Raw genomic sequence first — 16,311 nt, forward strand, 5'->3', positions numbered from 1 at the left:
CAAACTATTTAAGAGCTGTTCTGCGCATATGTCCCACGGTGCGGCCGCACTGGTATACAAAAGCAACCAAGCCAATCGCTGGCAGCAAAGTTGTGGAATGTTTTGGGCGTTTCTGGGCAGTGACTCAGAGGAGACCATGCAGATGCACAGAACCGTTCCATCTCATGGGCGTCTTGTGCTGTGGGCGCATAGCCAGAAGCAGAATCGCGGACATAGGATGCCACACTTTGCCGAATCTCCTGCACTCAGCTTGGGGCCGGTGTAAGTCCCGATGGTACTAATGATGGCTGTGTTATCAGCTACACAAAGTGGGCGTTCCAAGCCTCACGCATTCAGATTGCATTGTGGTATGCCCTATAAGGGGCTGATACTCTTGTTCACATAGTACAGCAAGCGCGACTAAAGCTGGGTAAACATTAGACGATGTGTACCCAGCATGAGCAATCGGGCGCGGCAGGGGGGGTCCCGGCATCGGCAAGTGCATACACACTTGCCGTTGCCAGCAGCGACCATGCTGCATTTTGCAGCATGGCTTCGCTAGAGACAGCCTCATATCTTTCTGCGTGTACAAAAGATCTGAGGATGCGATGGACAACCAGCAGGAGCGCGCATCCGCATTGTGCGTACACACTGGACGATATGAACAATGTGTTGTTTCGATGCGTTGGAATTGGCTAAATGTTCAAGATATCGTCTAGTTTGTAGACGCCAAATGGAAAAGCTGCCGCAGATCCTTCTGATTTAGGATATCTGAGATACACACTACATTCCATGTACATATACGTGATTGGTAAACCCAAACAACAGTTTAACCTCAGGTGACCTCACAAATGAAATAATTACATTAAATGACTGGTGTGGGTGCCCAAACATCACAGAAAAGGGAACATGGAAAGAGCTGTGGAGACACAAATTATATATATATATATATATATATATATATATATACACACATACATATACACACACACACAAGAATGGAGTTGAATTACTTACTTGACTAAAGGCTGCTTCTCGTTTTTAGGGTAGTCGAGGCACCCCACTTTCACACAGCAGAGGGCGCACAGCCAGTCCTTAAGACCCATGGGTTCTGTCACAGAATATAAAACAAGAATAAGCAGTGAGAGGACTGAAGACTACTCTCTCCTCCTATCAGCCATCATGTCATAGTCTACCCTCTCTTCCCCTACATATCACACAGCTCCCATATCAGTCTATGTGGAAAGCAGCAGGCACAAAACAAACACCCAGGAACTGAGAATACTCCCTTATTTATCCTCTGCTGGGATTAAACCAAAGGCTGCAGCCTGAGAGGACAAGCACAGGCTATGGGTAATAGGGTGCAGCACTAGATTTGGTTTATGCAATCAGCTGGTGTGAGAGGCATCCTAAGGAAACAAACATTATTTAAGTGAGCAAATACTGTACTGTGCTTCCAGGGGTGCAGTGATCTGGGCTCAGTACTGGCTGCATTACTATATCCCCGGCTGGCTGATCAGGACCTTCCTGGGACCTGGATGTATAATGTATTGTATCACTTTTTCTCTCGAGAAACTTTGTTTCAACTTGATTTGCAACATTGAGAACCGGTATGTTGTATCTACTTATATATACATAATCACTGTTGCCAACTCTGAAATGAGAAACAAGCAACTCTTGAGTGAAAAACATGCCCAAAATAAGCCCAACACAATCCGATAAAGCCCAACGTACTATGGTGGTACTGGTGTGGGGGTAATTGAATGAAAACCACAAACGTTATTGTTTATTGTTCATTTTATGAAAATACATATAAATATTTCCAAAACATGGCTTTTCCCTGCTCTACGAATAAACTCCACTGTGCGAAGTAAAGCGCAGGGCACTCGGGGCCTGATTCAGCATAGGACGGAATTGCAATGCCGCATACAAGCAGCTTTGTAATTCCGTCCTTGCTAAAATGCAAATGCAGCAGAAGGTGTCTGAAATCTCCTTGCTGCATCTGCGATCCCAGGCTGTGACCACCATTGCACCATCGATTGCGATGGTTGCACCTTTGGTCAGGCTGCGGTAGCTGAAGCTGTCCGTGTTCTGTCATCCTGCAAGGCCAGGAAGTCTGCGTCCATGGATGCAGGTCCTAGCCTTGCCACTCCCGGAAAATGGGGGCCACATGCCCTCGTTTCCGGGAATGCAGAAAACAGAGGCAACGCCCCCGTTTCCAGGAACGTAGGCCGTCTCCGCCCTGCAAACTTCTCTGCCTGTCAATCAGGCAAATGCATACAGGAGCCTGTGTGCTATAGCAGGACCCGTTCTGTACACGCACAGAATGGGTCCTGCGCAGATTCCCAAACAACTAGTGTGCACTGGTGAATCAGGAACTCTGTGCGTGGTAAAGTACAGGACAAAAGAGTCATTTACACAAACACGTCAAAACAAAATAACTGACATATGGGAAAATGTAACTTCTATTGATCATTTAAACGAGTCATTCTAGTTATCCATATCTATATAACTACATATACAGAGAGATATACATACAGACAGACAGCTAAACATAAATGGATTGAGGAAGGAGCTATATAACATTTGCTCACCTTAGTAGTGGGACCTGGCTATCAAGCCCAAAAACAAGCTACCTAAAAAAAATAAGCCCAAAAACAAGCAACAAGCAACTGGGAAAAAAAACAAGCAACTGGGAAAAAAAACAAGCCCAATTCCACTTGTTATAAGCGGACTTGGCAACTATGTGCATACTGCCCTCTTCTAGCCTGTGCTCAGTCTGTGCAACATGAATATTCAGTGTGGGGGTAGGATTTTAGTAGGAGGGGAATCACAGAATGCAACAAGCTCATTAGGGCTGAATGAACAAGATGTAACTTCTTTTTTTTTGTAATTCGGGGGAATGAAACAAAACCAGTTGGAAATGCTGGGAGCTCTATTTTGATGCTGGTCAGGGGGAGGGTCATTCTCCTGCAAGTGAGAGCATTGAAGTCGCATGAGCAGTGATTGCAGCTGACGTGTGAAACGTCAATGCAGGCACTAATCACACACTGCCTTCAGCAATGGTAGTGTCTAAAGGCCCCCATACATCAGCAATGGTAGTGTCTAAAGGCCCCCATACATCAGCAATGGTAGTGTCTAAATCCCCTTCACGGAGAGGACCCTGGTGTCAGCACTGGTAGTGTCTAAAGGCCCCCATACATCAGCAATTGATTGCAGCAATCGTGCAATTTGCAATCGATTGTGTATAACAATATTTCCCTTTTTCAATCGACTGCAGAATTGCCACAATCGATTGAAAAAGAGAAAGATTTTTATACACAATCGATTGCAAATTGCACGATTGCTGCAATCCATTGCTGATGTTTTAGGGCCTAAACAAGCAGCATTATTACCTTGTTAGGAGGCTGAAAAAAGTGTCATAATAATTAGATATCAAGCTGAAATATTGCAATAAAAATAAATAAAAACACTAAAAGGAAAACACTTGTTTCATTGATCCATTTACCAAAGTGTATTTGAGGTAAAATCTTACCACAAATACTAAGTATCCCCTGTATGTATGACGGAGGGACCACAGCAGTGATCTCCGATACCTGCTGTGATCCCTCCATTGCCGCTTGCAGCTGCATCCCCCATTGGTTTCTATGGGGGAAGCGATGCTGGCAAATTTACCAATATCCGGAATGCGATGCATTGCCGATACTGGCCCCCGCAGCTAACGCCATCTGAAGATGACGTTCACTGCTGTAGCCTATGGGCTACACCGCGCACTATTAGCCGGCGAAGGGATCCACCGAAACCCTCCCCGGCTATGGCGGATGTGCATGCGCAGCAGCCCCTGCACTGGCCGGCAGCTCTCCGGAGACATCGCAGGGACGGGTTCCTTTTGCAGCCCGTGTTCCTGCATGTCCCGGATGATACATCGGGCCGATAGGATTGCTTTTTGCAATGCCATCATGGGCATTACTGGCATGGCCTGATCACATTGCAATAGCGATCATTGATAAATGGGCCCCATAGTGCCCTCTGCTGACCAATTACTGTAAAGGGGAACCATATTGTGAGGGATAATGATCAAAAACATAAAAAAAATGTGCATATTAATGATTTAATAACTCTTTTCCACTTAAGTCTTGGGTCTGACCTGAGATTTGGAACATTTGTTATATTTACTAAAGTGAGAGTTTTTAGAAGTGGAGATGTTGCCCATAGCAACCAATCAGATTCTACTTAACATTTAACTAGCACCCTCTAGAAGATAAAAGCTAGAATCTGATTGGTTGCTATGGGCAACATCTCCACTTCTAAAAACTCTCTCTGTGTGTATCATGCTTGCCGACATTTAGCTCCCTCCTTCCGGGAGGGAGGTGTCGGGCTCTTACAGCGGGGGGGGGGGGCGTGTCCTGTAAGAGGAGACGTGGCCTTGCAGATGATGCCTCATTAGGCGCAGGGCATGGGGGTGTGACAGCGTGATTGCATCATCGTGGCCCTGCCCCCTCTTCCCAACTATTGGCATTGTGAAGCAGGGGGCGGGGCCACGATGACGCAATTCACCGCGAATCGCATCAATGGAATCCGCTGCCGGGATTTATACTGTAACTGCGGGGGGGGGGGGGGGGGAGACATGACTTGCCTGCCTTTCTGGGGATCCGGGAGCGGCACACAATTTTTGGGAGGTTCCCGGCCACATCGGGAGGGTAGGCAAGTATGGTGTGTATTACTTGATTTACTTTAAAGACATTTTTTTTTTTTTAAGCCTCTCCCTCATTTTTTCTTCCATTATCCCTTTCAAACTACATCTATTTCTTCAAACGCTGGAAAAGAAGAATGTAGGGTGCGGGTCTCTTCACTGAGAAGTGTCACTCAGAAAGCTGCTTTCCTAGGGGTAAATTTACTAAATATCGTGTCTGACCAAGTATTAAACACGTCTAACATCACATAGACACCAGTGAGTTTGTTTCAAAGAAAATCACAAATTTACTAAGAATTGTGTTCGAGTGAATCCTGTCTATCGATGGTGTATGCAATCGTGTTTGCAAGTGTGAGTCTTTAGTCATATTTGGACTAAACACAATAGAGCTATCTGTGACAGTATGTTTAGCAGAGGTGCTGCACAGATCAGTGAGATCCGTGCATGCTTCTGAGTGTAAAAAACCCTCTAAAGTGTTATTTAAATTTTAAAAAATGGCGTGGGGACCCCCACCCCCAAAAAGCATCATCAGTCCCAGGCTCTTTGAGCTGGCCCTGGTCCAAAACATACGGGGGAAAAAAATGGGTAATAAATTATTTAAACATTTGGGGCTAAATCTTATAGACTGCGAGCCGGTGCCGCTGTGGGAATATATGTATGAACGTATTTTTAAAGCAGCAAGTAAGATAAAGGCTAAACCAGCTTGGTTTTGTTATTACATTTAGGCCCTCATTCAGAGGCGGTCGGAGGATGCAAGCGGTCGCTCAGAAACTGGGCGGCTGCTTGCATCCTGACCGGCCGCCTCTGTTTCGGTCGTTAGGCTGTGGGTTAACACCAATCAACATCGACAGCTCGCCCCCTTTGGAAAGAGACCTGCTACGACCGGCGCTGTCGGTCGTAGCGGGTCTCACGCATGCGCACGAGGGAGCCGGCTGGACAAACATCGAGGCGGCCGTGCGGTCGTAGACCGTATGGCCGCCTCTGAATTAAGCCCTTAGTACTTGCTGTATGAGTCATGTCTTTTTTTAATATTTCTTTTAAAGGGGGAATATAGGCAATAGCGGGCTTTTAATGCCCTGCATGCTGGTACTTGTAGTTCTCCAAGAACCGGTATGCAGGGGAGGCTAGCTGAGACCTGTAGTTCTAATGTAAAAGACATATTACATTAAATCTATTTTTTACACATATCAACCCCACACCCACCGCCCAGGGGTGTGAGGGATAGCACCAGTTTCAGCCCTGGCCTAGGGTACACTGGAGAGGGGGCACCCCTTTATTGGGGATTCCCCACCTCCCCAGGAATCCCCGGCCTGGGATGATTAGTTGGGGAGGTGAATGCTTTGGCCGGGGGACCCCATCAAGTGTGTCCCCCCTCCCAGCATGTCCATGACATGCCCAAGTTTTGGGAAGTCCTACTGAACTCCCACCACTGTAGACCCCCTCCCTGATCCCGCTTCAATTTCTTCTGAAGTGTGTGTGTGTGTGTGATATATGACAAGATTCCATATATTATTATTATTATTATTATTATTATTAATTATTTATATATCACATATTCTGCAGTGCTTTTCAGAGAATATTTGTCCATTCACATAATTTCCTGCCCCAGTGGAGCTTACAATCTGTCTACCACATGTACACACACATACACACTAGGATTAATTTTTGTTGGGAGCCAATTAACCTACCCGTATATATTTGGAGTGTGGGAGGAAACTGGCGTACCCGCAGGAAACCCATGCAAGCACTGGGAGAATATACAAACTCCACACAGTTAGGGCCATAGGGGGTATCAAACCCATGACCTCAGTGCTGTGAGACAGTAACGCTAACCATATCACTGAGCAATAACCAAATTTGCATCATTGCACAACAGAAGAAGGGTATGCAATCGGGAAGCCGACTGCCTAAATACCGGCAGCCGGCTTCCCGACTGTCATATCCCGGCAAAGGTGAAATGCCGGGCGTCTAGATGTAGACGCCCGGCATTTACCCGACGCCGGGAGACCGGCGCCTGGCATCCCGATCGAAGTGATACCGGGCGCCACGAGCGGACAACTGCGGGGGGGGAGGGTTAGGTTTAGGCCACCTGGGGGGGACTTAGGGTTAGGCACCCATCCGGGAAGGTTAGGGTTAGGCTAGGGGGAGGGAGGGTTAGGCAACCCATGCAGCCGGCGGTATTTCATGCCAATTCCCAGAAGAAGGGCTGTGATGACAGGAATCACGCTGCCCTTGCACCCCCTTTGTAGTAAGCACGTATACTACTGGCTAGTGTGTCCTTAGCACCAGTTGATTTTTTTTCACTTGGCATGTGCCTAGGGGCGCTGAGAGGGGGGGTGTAGCAGGTACTAATTACGTGGGCTTATTGGAGAGGTCCAGCGGGGGACTAGTCCGGGTCAGTTCCTAAGGTGGATACTGTCCCCTTTTGCAGCACTGCTGAGGGGTCCAATGACCCCCCACTGTGCAGGGGGTTGCCCCCCACCCCGTGCCACCCTCTGTGCGGCCATCTGCACCCCTTGTGCCCTATAGAAACTTATGAGGATTTGGCCATACCTCTCCTAGTAACCGGGCCCATGGCTGCTCTCAGGGTTATAGACTCGGAAGTGAAGACTTCACTATTACAGCTGGATATTATAAAGCTGTCTTGGTAACATTTTGATGAAGGATTCTGTTTGTGCAATTATAACAGGAGAGGAAAGAAAAAGAGATGTCCTCTTTGTTGGCGCATTGTTGATAAATATAAAATGTAACTTTTATTTATTGAATTTAAAATCAAATTCCTAAAGTGAAATATAAAAGTGATAACATGTTATAAAAATTAAAAACTTATTAAATAATATTGTGTCATGGAATCTCGATTGACATTTATTTATTTGGAAATTAATTAGTTGGTTATACCTAGAGCCACAGAGTTTTAATACGTCTGTTTTTAATTCTGATCATGCACACATAATGGACAAATGTGTAGGTTACTGTGGGGTTCAGTTTCAGGAGAACTGGTTATATTTAATCTGATACACTGGTATCAATTTAATAACAGTATCCTGTTTAGCAACAATGTTGCAAATATATTACCCAAGCAGTGTGTCTATACTCTTTATGTCCACTAGATGTCACTGTTGTATTGGTGATCCCTGTTTTGCAGTTACACTCGTAAGTATGGCTAAAGAGTGAACATATGTTAGTATTGTGGTTCATACATACATATTGAGCATTATATCAGCTCAGAGACCATGGAGACCATGGATGTAATGGTCTGGATGCAGTGATGTAACTAGGGTATTTGGAGCCCAGGGCAAATTTGAAAAGAGAGCCCCCCCCCAACATCCCGATACATACGCGCGAAAAAAAAATGGGCATGGTCACTTAAAAATGGGGCGTGTCAACATGACACACCCCTTTATTTTCACGCTGAACATTCCTATCCATATGCACCTTGTGGTGGTCCCTCTTATGCAGGCCCATAGTAGTGCCACTTATACAGTATCCCCAGTAGTGGTCCCCCTTATACAGCCCCCAATTAGTTCCCCTTACTCAGTGCCCCCAGTAGTGGTCCCCCCAAATGCAGTGCCCTATGTAGTGTTCCCCCTTATGCAGTGCCCCCAGTAGCAGTCCCCACGATGCAGTGCACCCAGTAGCGGTATCCTCTTATGCAGTGCCCTTTATATAGTGCCCCCAGTAGTAGTCCCCCCCATGCAGTGCCCTTTATATAGTGCCCCCAGCAGTAGTCCCCCTTATGCAGGCACCCAGTAGTGATCCCCCCCTATCTAGTGCCCCCTGTAGTGGTCCCGGCAGTGCCCCTAGCAGTAAGCCCCGTATATAGTGCCCCCAGCAGTAGTCCCCCCCCTCCCATGCAGTGCCCCCAGTAGTGGTCCCTGATGCAGGCCCCCAGTAGTGACCCCCCCTATCCAGTGTTCCTTGTAGTGGTCCTTCCTGTTATTGCCCCCAGTTGTGGTCCCCCCAGTGCAATGCCCCTAGTAGTAGGCCCCTTTTATAATGCCCCCAGTAGTAGTTCCCTCCCCCAAGTAGTGGTCCCCAGTTGAGGTTCCCCCTCCCGATTAAGTGCCCCCTGTAATAGCCCCCCCAGTAGAGGTCCTCCCAATAATGGTGCCCCCAGTAATAGCACCCCCCAGTAGAGGTCCTCCCACTAATGGTGCCCCCAGTAGTAGCCACCCCCTCGTTGTGCTCCGACCCCAGTAGAGGTCCCCCCAGTAGTAGCCACCCCCCTCCCCCATTGTGCTCCCAGTAGTGCTGACAGGTTTTTATTTTTAAAAATATAAAAACATACTTACCTGAATCCACGCTGCTGCTCCGGACCGCGACACCGCTCGCACCGCCGCCAGCCAGTCCTCCCGGGCTTGCGCGCTCAGCATAATGGGAGAGACGTCATGATGTCATGACGTCTGTCCCATTACCCACTGCAGGAGCCGGACGGACGGCACTCACTGCGGTCGACGCTACACTGGTGGCTAACTAGGGCGGGCCGGACCGTGGCCGGCGGTGCCCCCCCGCGCCGCCGGTCCCACGGCGCCCAGGGCACGCACCCTGCTCACCCTGCCCTAGTTACGCCACTGTCTGGATGAGATCAATGGTTTAATATTTAAACCTGTTAAATGGTAACACAATGGTATTGTAGAGTGTTGTAGAGTGTTGAAAAATTTTGTAAATTCAGAGAAGAAAGTCAGATGAGTAGGCTATAATTTACCTTACTCATTATCTCAGTGCATGGACTATGTGTCAATCAATCTGAATAGCGCTGCTGTATTTCAAATTGCATCAGTGCATAGACCCTTTCAATTTTTGATTAGGGTGACACTTGATTGATACTTGCTTACACCTAGTTGGCAGGGCTATAGCTAGGGTAGTGAAAATACTGGCCTCATTAAAATATCCACAGCTGTAATTAATTGCATTGTAATATTGCAAACAAATACAAAGTATATAAAATTATAAAAATGGTACATAAGTGCCCTTATGATCTTCTAAATATTAAGCATCATTTAAGCTTACAGACCATGGGTATCATAATTGGACATGATATAATGATATTAGTGTAATGGTCATGCAAATACTTGTGTCTAACTGAGAAGCCCCCGTTAAATCAGAGGTCAAGCTGAGTGATTTCACTAATGGTATAGTTACCATTCGCATTGCCAGGATACATACACTTGGTATCATTTAGTCTAAGGAGCGTTACTGTGTTCCAAATTAAATTAATGCACAGACCTTCTGTCTGTCAGTTAGGGTAACGCTACTGGACACATAAAGATAGATAAGTCAGTGAAAGCTGAGTGAATTGACTATTGTTATAGTCAGTGTTATAGTCCAAGTTCACATGGCACATTACTTATGCTGGACATACACTCTACAATTATCTGTCAGATATCTGTCCAATCTGTCTAGTGGGAAGGAAAATCTGGTCTGATGTCTAATGTTTGGGAGCAAATATCTATTGTTATTACCAGATTCTCATTCCAACCAGCCAGATTGGACAGATATCTGACAGATAATTGTATAGTGTATGGACAGCATTAGGTACATACACTTTGTATCACTCAGTCTGATTAGTGCTACTGTGTTACAGATGGCATGAATACACAGACTATCTGTCCGTTAAGGTAGCGCTGCTAGACACATAGAAATTGGTAAACCAGTACTGTGATTAAATATTCATTGGAGAGAGACACACATGACAGAGCAGTGAAACTGCTCCCACCACCGACGTACGTTTCACTATACAGGTTTTATCAAGGCAATCCGAGATTGCCGTGAAGCAAGATAATATTGATATTGGAGAACCTATCATAGCAGTCCCTCATAATCACATGGTCTAATTGACCAATAGAGGGATCTCAATTTCGTAGCCAATCATCATCAATCTTTACAATCACATATGTTGGCTGTGGCCATATGGTTCAATCTGAACAGATGCAGAGAGAAATACTGAAATAACGATCTATATAGTGAGGGTCTATCAAACATTTTGAGTGGTAAATATTCCCATATAAATACATAATAGTAGACCCATTAATTAGGTATATTATTTATAATGTGCAGCCATATATAATTTATGTACTTAAGGTAATAAGTAAATCTTAATAATATATATTAAAAAACATATTACGGTATGTTGATATCAACACATTCATTTATATAATGAGAAATGTTTGTATATATAAATAATACTGTAAATCAATATCAGTGGAAAGATTAAAGTGCTTATAAATAGTTTAATAAAAATATGAATTCTTCAGATTCAAACCTATTAAAGTGAAAAAAGGTGAATGAATAAAATTATGTGAATAATTAATAATGTAGGAAGATATACTGAGAGTAACCCACAATATATAATAGTAAAGTGGTACTCGAAATGTAGTGAAAGAGTATGTGCAGAAAATTGAGTGAATGTGTATTGGTGATAAAGAGCCTCTCGCAGGAAATTCTGTGTGATGATGTGTAACATATTATTGTTTGTTTTATAAATAATAAAATCCTCATGGTTGTGTTGACTGTGATGTGGAATGATGTTAAAAATAACGAGTGTTAATAAAAGTGTGTGTGCACTTAACTAAAGTTATGTGAATTAGTGAATTATTGATTAATATAAGAATAATCTGTATGAATGTGTGACCTTATCCAAAAAATCTTAATAGTACTAAAAATATTACTAAAAATATACATAATTATAACTGAACACATCCACATAAATTCTATATGGGTAAAATATTGAGTTATGGCATATTAGTATCTCCTGACGGAATCGGTATGATTTACTGCTGGATGCAAGTCCGGCGGTTAGAATCCCGACAGTGGCTGCCTGACATGGGTGAAAATCCTGATCGTCCCTAAGGTAAGTATAGACTAACCTAATTCCCTCCCCTAACCCCCCTTAGGGGTGCCTAACCCTAACCTTCCCCCCAGTGCCTAACCCTAATCCCCCCTCTAAGTGCCTAAACCTAACCCCCACTTCCCCGCCGCCTAACCCTAAGTCCCCCCCGGGAGTGCCTAACCCTAACCCCCCCTTTCCCTAGGCTAACCTCCCGGGGGGATGCCTAACCCTAAGTCCCCCCCCGTGAGCCCTAAACCTAACCTTCCCCCTCCCCACGGTTGTCCGCGCCCGGCATCCCTTCGATCGGGATGCCGGGCGCCGGTCTCCTGGTGTTGGTAAAATGACAGGCATCTAGATTTAGATGCCTGTCATTTAACCCTCGCCGAGATAAAGCAGTCGGGAAGCCGGCTGTCGGGATTAGGTCTGCCGGCTTCCCGACTGCATACCCTTCTGACAGGAATATAATAACGGAATGGATGTAACTTTGAAAGATACATATGGTCATGTTTCTCCATTCACAGTTAGGGGAATTAGAATATCTCTTCTAATATATTAAAAATGAAGAATAATAAAGAAAAAGAGTTTGTCTGTTATTACATAAATAGTACGTTGAGTGGATATTCTAAGATCTTTTATTACTATTCCAATGGTTAATAGAATGATGAAAAACTGTTGAATTCATTAAGACCTTTGGGGTATAAGCTTTGCATCAAAAAGATCAATTTTGTTTTAAATTTTAAGAGTTCCCTGTCCAGATCTCCACCCCTCACACCAAGGTGAATCTGTTTCATTCCAAAAACTTGAAGATCTTTTGGGTTCCCTCCATGAAATTGCAAAAAGTGACTGGCTACAGAGGTAAGTGTTTTAAATTTGGATTTATCACTTCTGGCATTTTTTATACTATTGGCATGCTCAAGTATTCTAATCTTTAAAGGTCTGATGGTTTTCCCGACATAATATTTGTCACATGGACACTTCAAAAGATAAACAATTCCGGCTGAATTGCAATTGATGTAATTGTTGATGTTCCACTTCCACCAGAGTTGTCAAAGCAGAATTTAGTCAGAATCATGTATTGACAAGCTTTACAGCTTTTGCAGCTAAAGGATCCTTTGGTGGGATAAATTGATTTGTTAGGGGATGTTAGGATGGCTCTGGACTAGAAGATCCCTAAGATTCTTGGATCACTTCCAGCTAGTTTGGACCTTTTTTGGAAGTATAGAGGCCGTCGTGGTCCGGTAACAGGACCGGCCAGTTTTTCTGTAGGATAGCATTGATGTCCTTCCATTTACTATTGAAAGTGCCTACGAACCTCACTGGTTCCTCTTTCTTGTTTTTTGGGTCAGTAGGGCTTCCCTGGGGTATGACCTTACATTGTGTTGGGCTCTTTTAATTAATCTCTTACTATACCCCCTTTGTGTTAATCTGGTGCTTAACTGATTCCCTCTTTCCTGGTAAGTGTGTTGGCCAGAACAATTTATTTTTGTTCTCAACATCTCACTCTTAGGTATACTTTTCAAAGTGGCTGGCAGATGAGAGCTATTAAAATGTAAAATGCTAAATAGGCAATGAATTGACATTAAGAATTGCATATTAAATGCAATCATTAATACATCTCACCCTTAGTACTGTAGCTGCTATACCATCATTTGCATTTTTGTCAGGGACTGGGCCAAACACTCTGAAAATAGCTGGTGATATTAACATGTGTTATTTGCATTGTTATAATGAAAATAGTATTCTCTTTCTCTGCATCGTACTTGAAGGACATATACAAGAGTCTCACTGCAGGAGTGGGAACAGTGAGGTGAGACAGTCTAGCAGCAAATATAACTACAATATCCAGCTGTCCCAGTGAAGTCTCCACTTCTGGGTTTATAACCCAGCTGATGTAATGTGTGAAAATCCATTAATGGTCACTATCGGAAGGGCCATTTCACAATATTGTGGCCAATAGATGGGCCAAGCTCCCAACAGCATAGCCATCATAGCTTGATACATGCAGTCAGATCGCAGCCCTATAGAAACTTATGGGAACTGCTGTGCCAAAGGACCAAATATCAGATATCTGCACTAAATTGAGGTCATATTTTGCTGAATAATTTCTATTCATATCCTTCCAATCAAATGGCAGGAAGACCCACACACGATGAACACGTACATTTATTCTCCATTTTTCTTACAATTATCGGTACCGCCATGGGTATTAGCTTTACCCTGGTATATGCAAATTTTTATATATCTATCTCTACCGTCTACTGTTTTTTATTTGCCTGCTTTATTGTATCCTGTTACTGGTTGGGTATATGTTAAAATGCATAATATCACCATGCAGCACGTGGACATGCTTGGCATGTCGACAGTGATGAAATCGACATGATTAGAATGTCAACAAAACAGTGTGTTTTGTCTGCCACGTGATGGCAACTTTTGGCTGTAAGAGAGCATCGGTGCCGGTGAAGCTGAATGGATGCCACGCGCTTGCATGAAGATGGCTGAGGGCAGGCCAGCTGCTGATGGAGTGTTGGGATCTCCCTCAGTATGACAAAAAAGGGGAGGAGTGCATACAGGCACACCCCCAATGATGTCATATAGGGGGATGTATGTAAATTAGGTCACACACCTCCCCCGTTTCGGACACATGCGGCTTCGGGGGAGAAGGGGCACCAACCATTACTGGTACAGTGCGCCGGCGCTTCCTCCCAGAGCCTAACCCTAACCCATCCCCTGCTGAGTAACCATAACCCTCCTGACTGGCAGCCTAATTCTAACCCTGCAGAACATTGACGGGTTCAGTGTTAACATTTCAACAATGTTGACATCATTCTTCTACAATTGCTAAAGTAGTCACGTTTAACTGGCATTTATTATTAACCTACTTATTTTAATTCTTCATTTAAACACCATGACAGGAAACTGTTTCCATCATTTCACTCTGGGATCAGGATCAACTTCAATAGTCACCCAACAGATGTCTGAACAACGAGGCAGAGCGTGTGCCAGTGGGTACATTTGTGTAACTAAGTGTTTTGGGATCCTTTTGCCCTAAATACAGTAAGGGATGGCAGATAATGGGTGTCTATAGGCGTGAGAGAAGTGTGTTACTCAGCCAATCTATAACCTATGTGAAAGGTGAGGACAAGTTTACCTGCTGAAATCCTGTGTATCCCCTTACAGTAAACATCTGCATGAATGAAATGACTGACATACACCTTGATTGCTATTCAAGGAATCTAAAACAGCGCCTTTACATGCCTAAGTTTAAATAACTTGAATAAGTAGGGCTCCTGCCATGCAGACAGTGGCCTTGAGCTATAATGTTGATTACTCTGTAGATGCTGAGAAAAAGTTCAAAGTTTAAATCAAATTTCTACAGAGAATAACAAATAGTAAAAATGTAAACAAGTGTTTTCTCTCCTATCTTAATTTACAAAGAAAAAGGTCAAGTAACAGTGGGTAACTCCCTAAGGCAACTGAAGGGGGCACCAGCCATGGCATCAACACAGGGTCAGCATATCAGGGCCTAAGCCAGCAAAATATCATCTTCCAGTGCCTCCAGGAGACTCTGCGAGACCCCATCCCCTGCCTCTGGAAGGGGAGGGGTCATGGTGTATGTTCCTCTTCTGTCATGTATCACAGGTGACTGTTATTCACAATGATTTCCTTACTATAAGACTTGATAATCCGCCAATGGTAGACATAATTAAAGAAATTGAGTTTGTAATTTTATTGACTTCTTCCTTAATTTCCATTTGGTTCAAAATGTGAACAGTATTTCTGTTGGATAAGTATTGGAACTTTACATTTCATGCTTAAACACTGAAAGAAACGGAGGCTTTAGTAGTACATTTACCGATGTTTCCTTTTCAGATTTCGAGTAACCCTTCCTTTTCTAGCACCTGCTGTTACATGTTTTTGAATGCTAAAGAATTGCACTCCAAGATTTAGCAGAGGGCATTTATCAAATACTCTACACAAAAAAGCCAGCACTGGTGCACCTTAATGACCCCAGTGCACATCGAGGTCTGTGCCACTTTAGAACTATCCTTTCATTAAATAGTACATGCCAACTTTTGAAAAAGCATGTCAGGGAGATTTTGAAAGCAACAAAATGCCTTGTGTAGAAATACAGGGGGGGGGAGGTTGAATGAGTCTGCTGTAGAGCCATAATGTGGTTGAGGCTGCTGTATAACCGTGATGGGGATAAAGCTGCTGTAAAGACACAGGGAAAATGAGGCTGCTGCTGTTACACAGGGGAAGTGATGAGGCTGCTGGAGAGAGACAGGAGGATGAGGCAGCTGGAGAGATGTAGGGGAAATTAGGTGGCTGGAGAGACATATGGGGGATGAGGCTACTGGAGAGACACATGGGGGGAGTAGGGAATGAGGCTACTGAAGAGACACTGGGGAGAATGTGGCTCGAAAGACATAGGGCAGGAGGTGACACCAGGGGCACATGGCTGGAGTGACACAGGAGGGCATGTGGCTGGAAAGACACAGTGGGCAGAAGGTGACATAGGGCATGAGGCTGGAATGACATTGGACACAGATCAGGAGGCTGGAGTGATATGTGGCATGTGGCAAGAGAGTCACAGGGGTCAGGAAGTGATAATGAGCTGGAGTGACACTGGGAGCATGAAATTGGAAGCAACGGGGAAGGAGGCTGGAGAAACAGGGTGTAGGAGGCTAAAGTTGACATAGGGAGCTCGAGGCTTGAGTGACATGGGGCATGTGGCTGGAAAGACACAGTGGGCAGACGGTGAAATGGGGCACGATGCTAGAGTGACATGGATAGGAGGCTTCAGGGGACA

General features: G+C 44.6%; 1 protein-coding gene across 4 annotated transcripts in view; it reads right to left on the bottom strand.

The window, feature by feature from the left end:
• Positions 1 to 16,311, bottom strand: part of MREG (melanoregulin) — a 98,138-nt gene that overhangs the window by 25,341 nt on the left and 56,486 nt on the right. For 2 of the 4 annotated variants that reach the window (XM_088449927.1, XM_088449926.1), the window contains one exon: positions 997 to 1,090. In XM_088449927.1, coding sequence (XP_088306053.1) covers positions 997 to 1,090 — 94 coding nt within the window. Of the gene's footprint in view, positions 1 to 996; positions 1,091 to 1,428; positions 1,555 to 2,573; positions 2,899 to 16,311 lie in introns of those variants that run through there. The other 2 variants (XM_088449928.1, XM_088449929.1) reach the window with 2 other exon arrangements.

Source organism: Taudactylus pleione, unplaced genomic scaffold (assembly GCF_031769625.1).
Source record: "Taudactylus pleione unplaced genomic scaffold, aTauple2 ptg000500l, whole genome shotgun sequence".
NCBI lineage: Eukaryota > Metazoa > Chordata > Amphibia > Anura > Myobatrachidae > Taudactylus > Taudactylus pleione.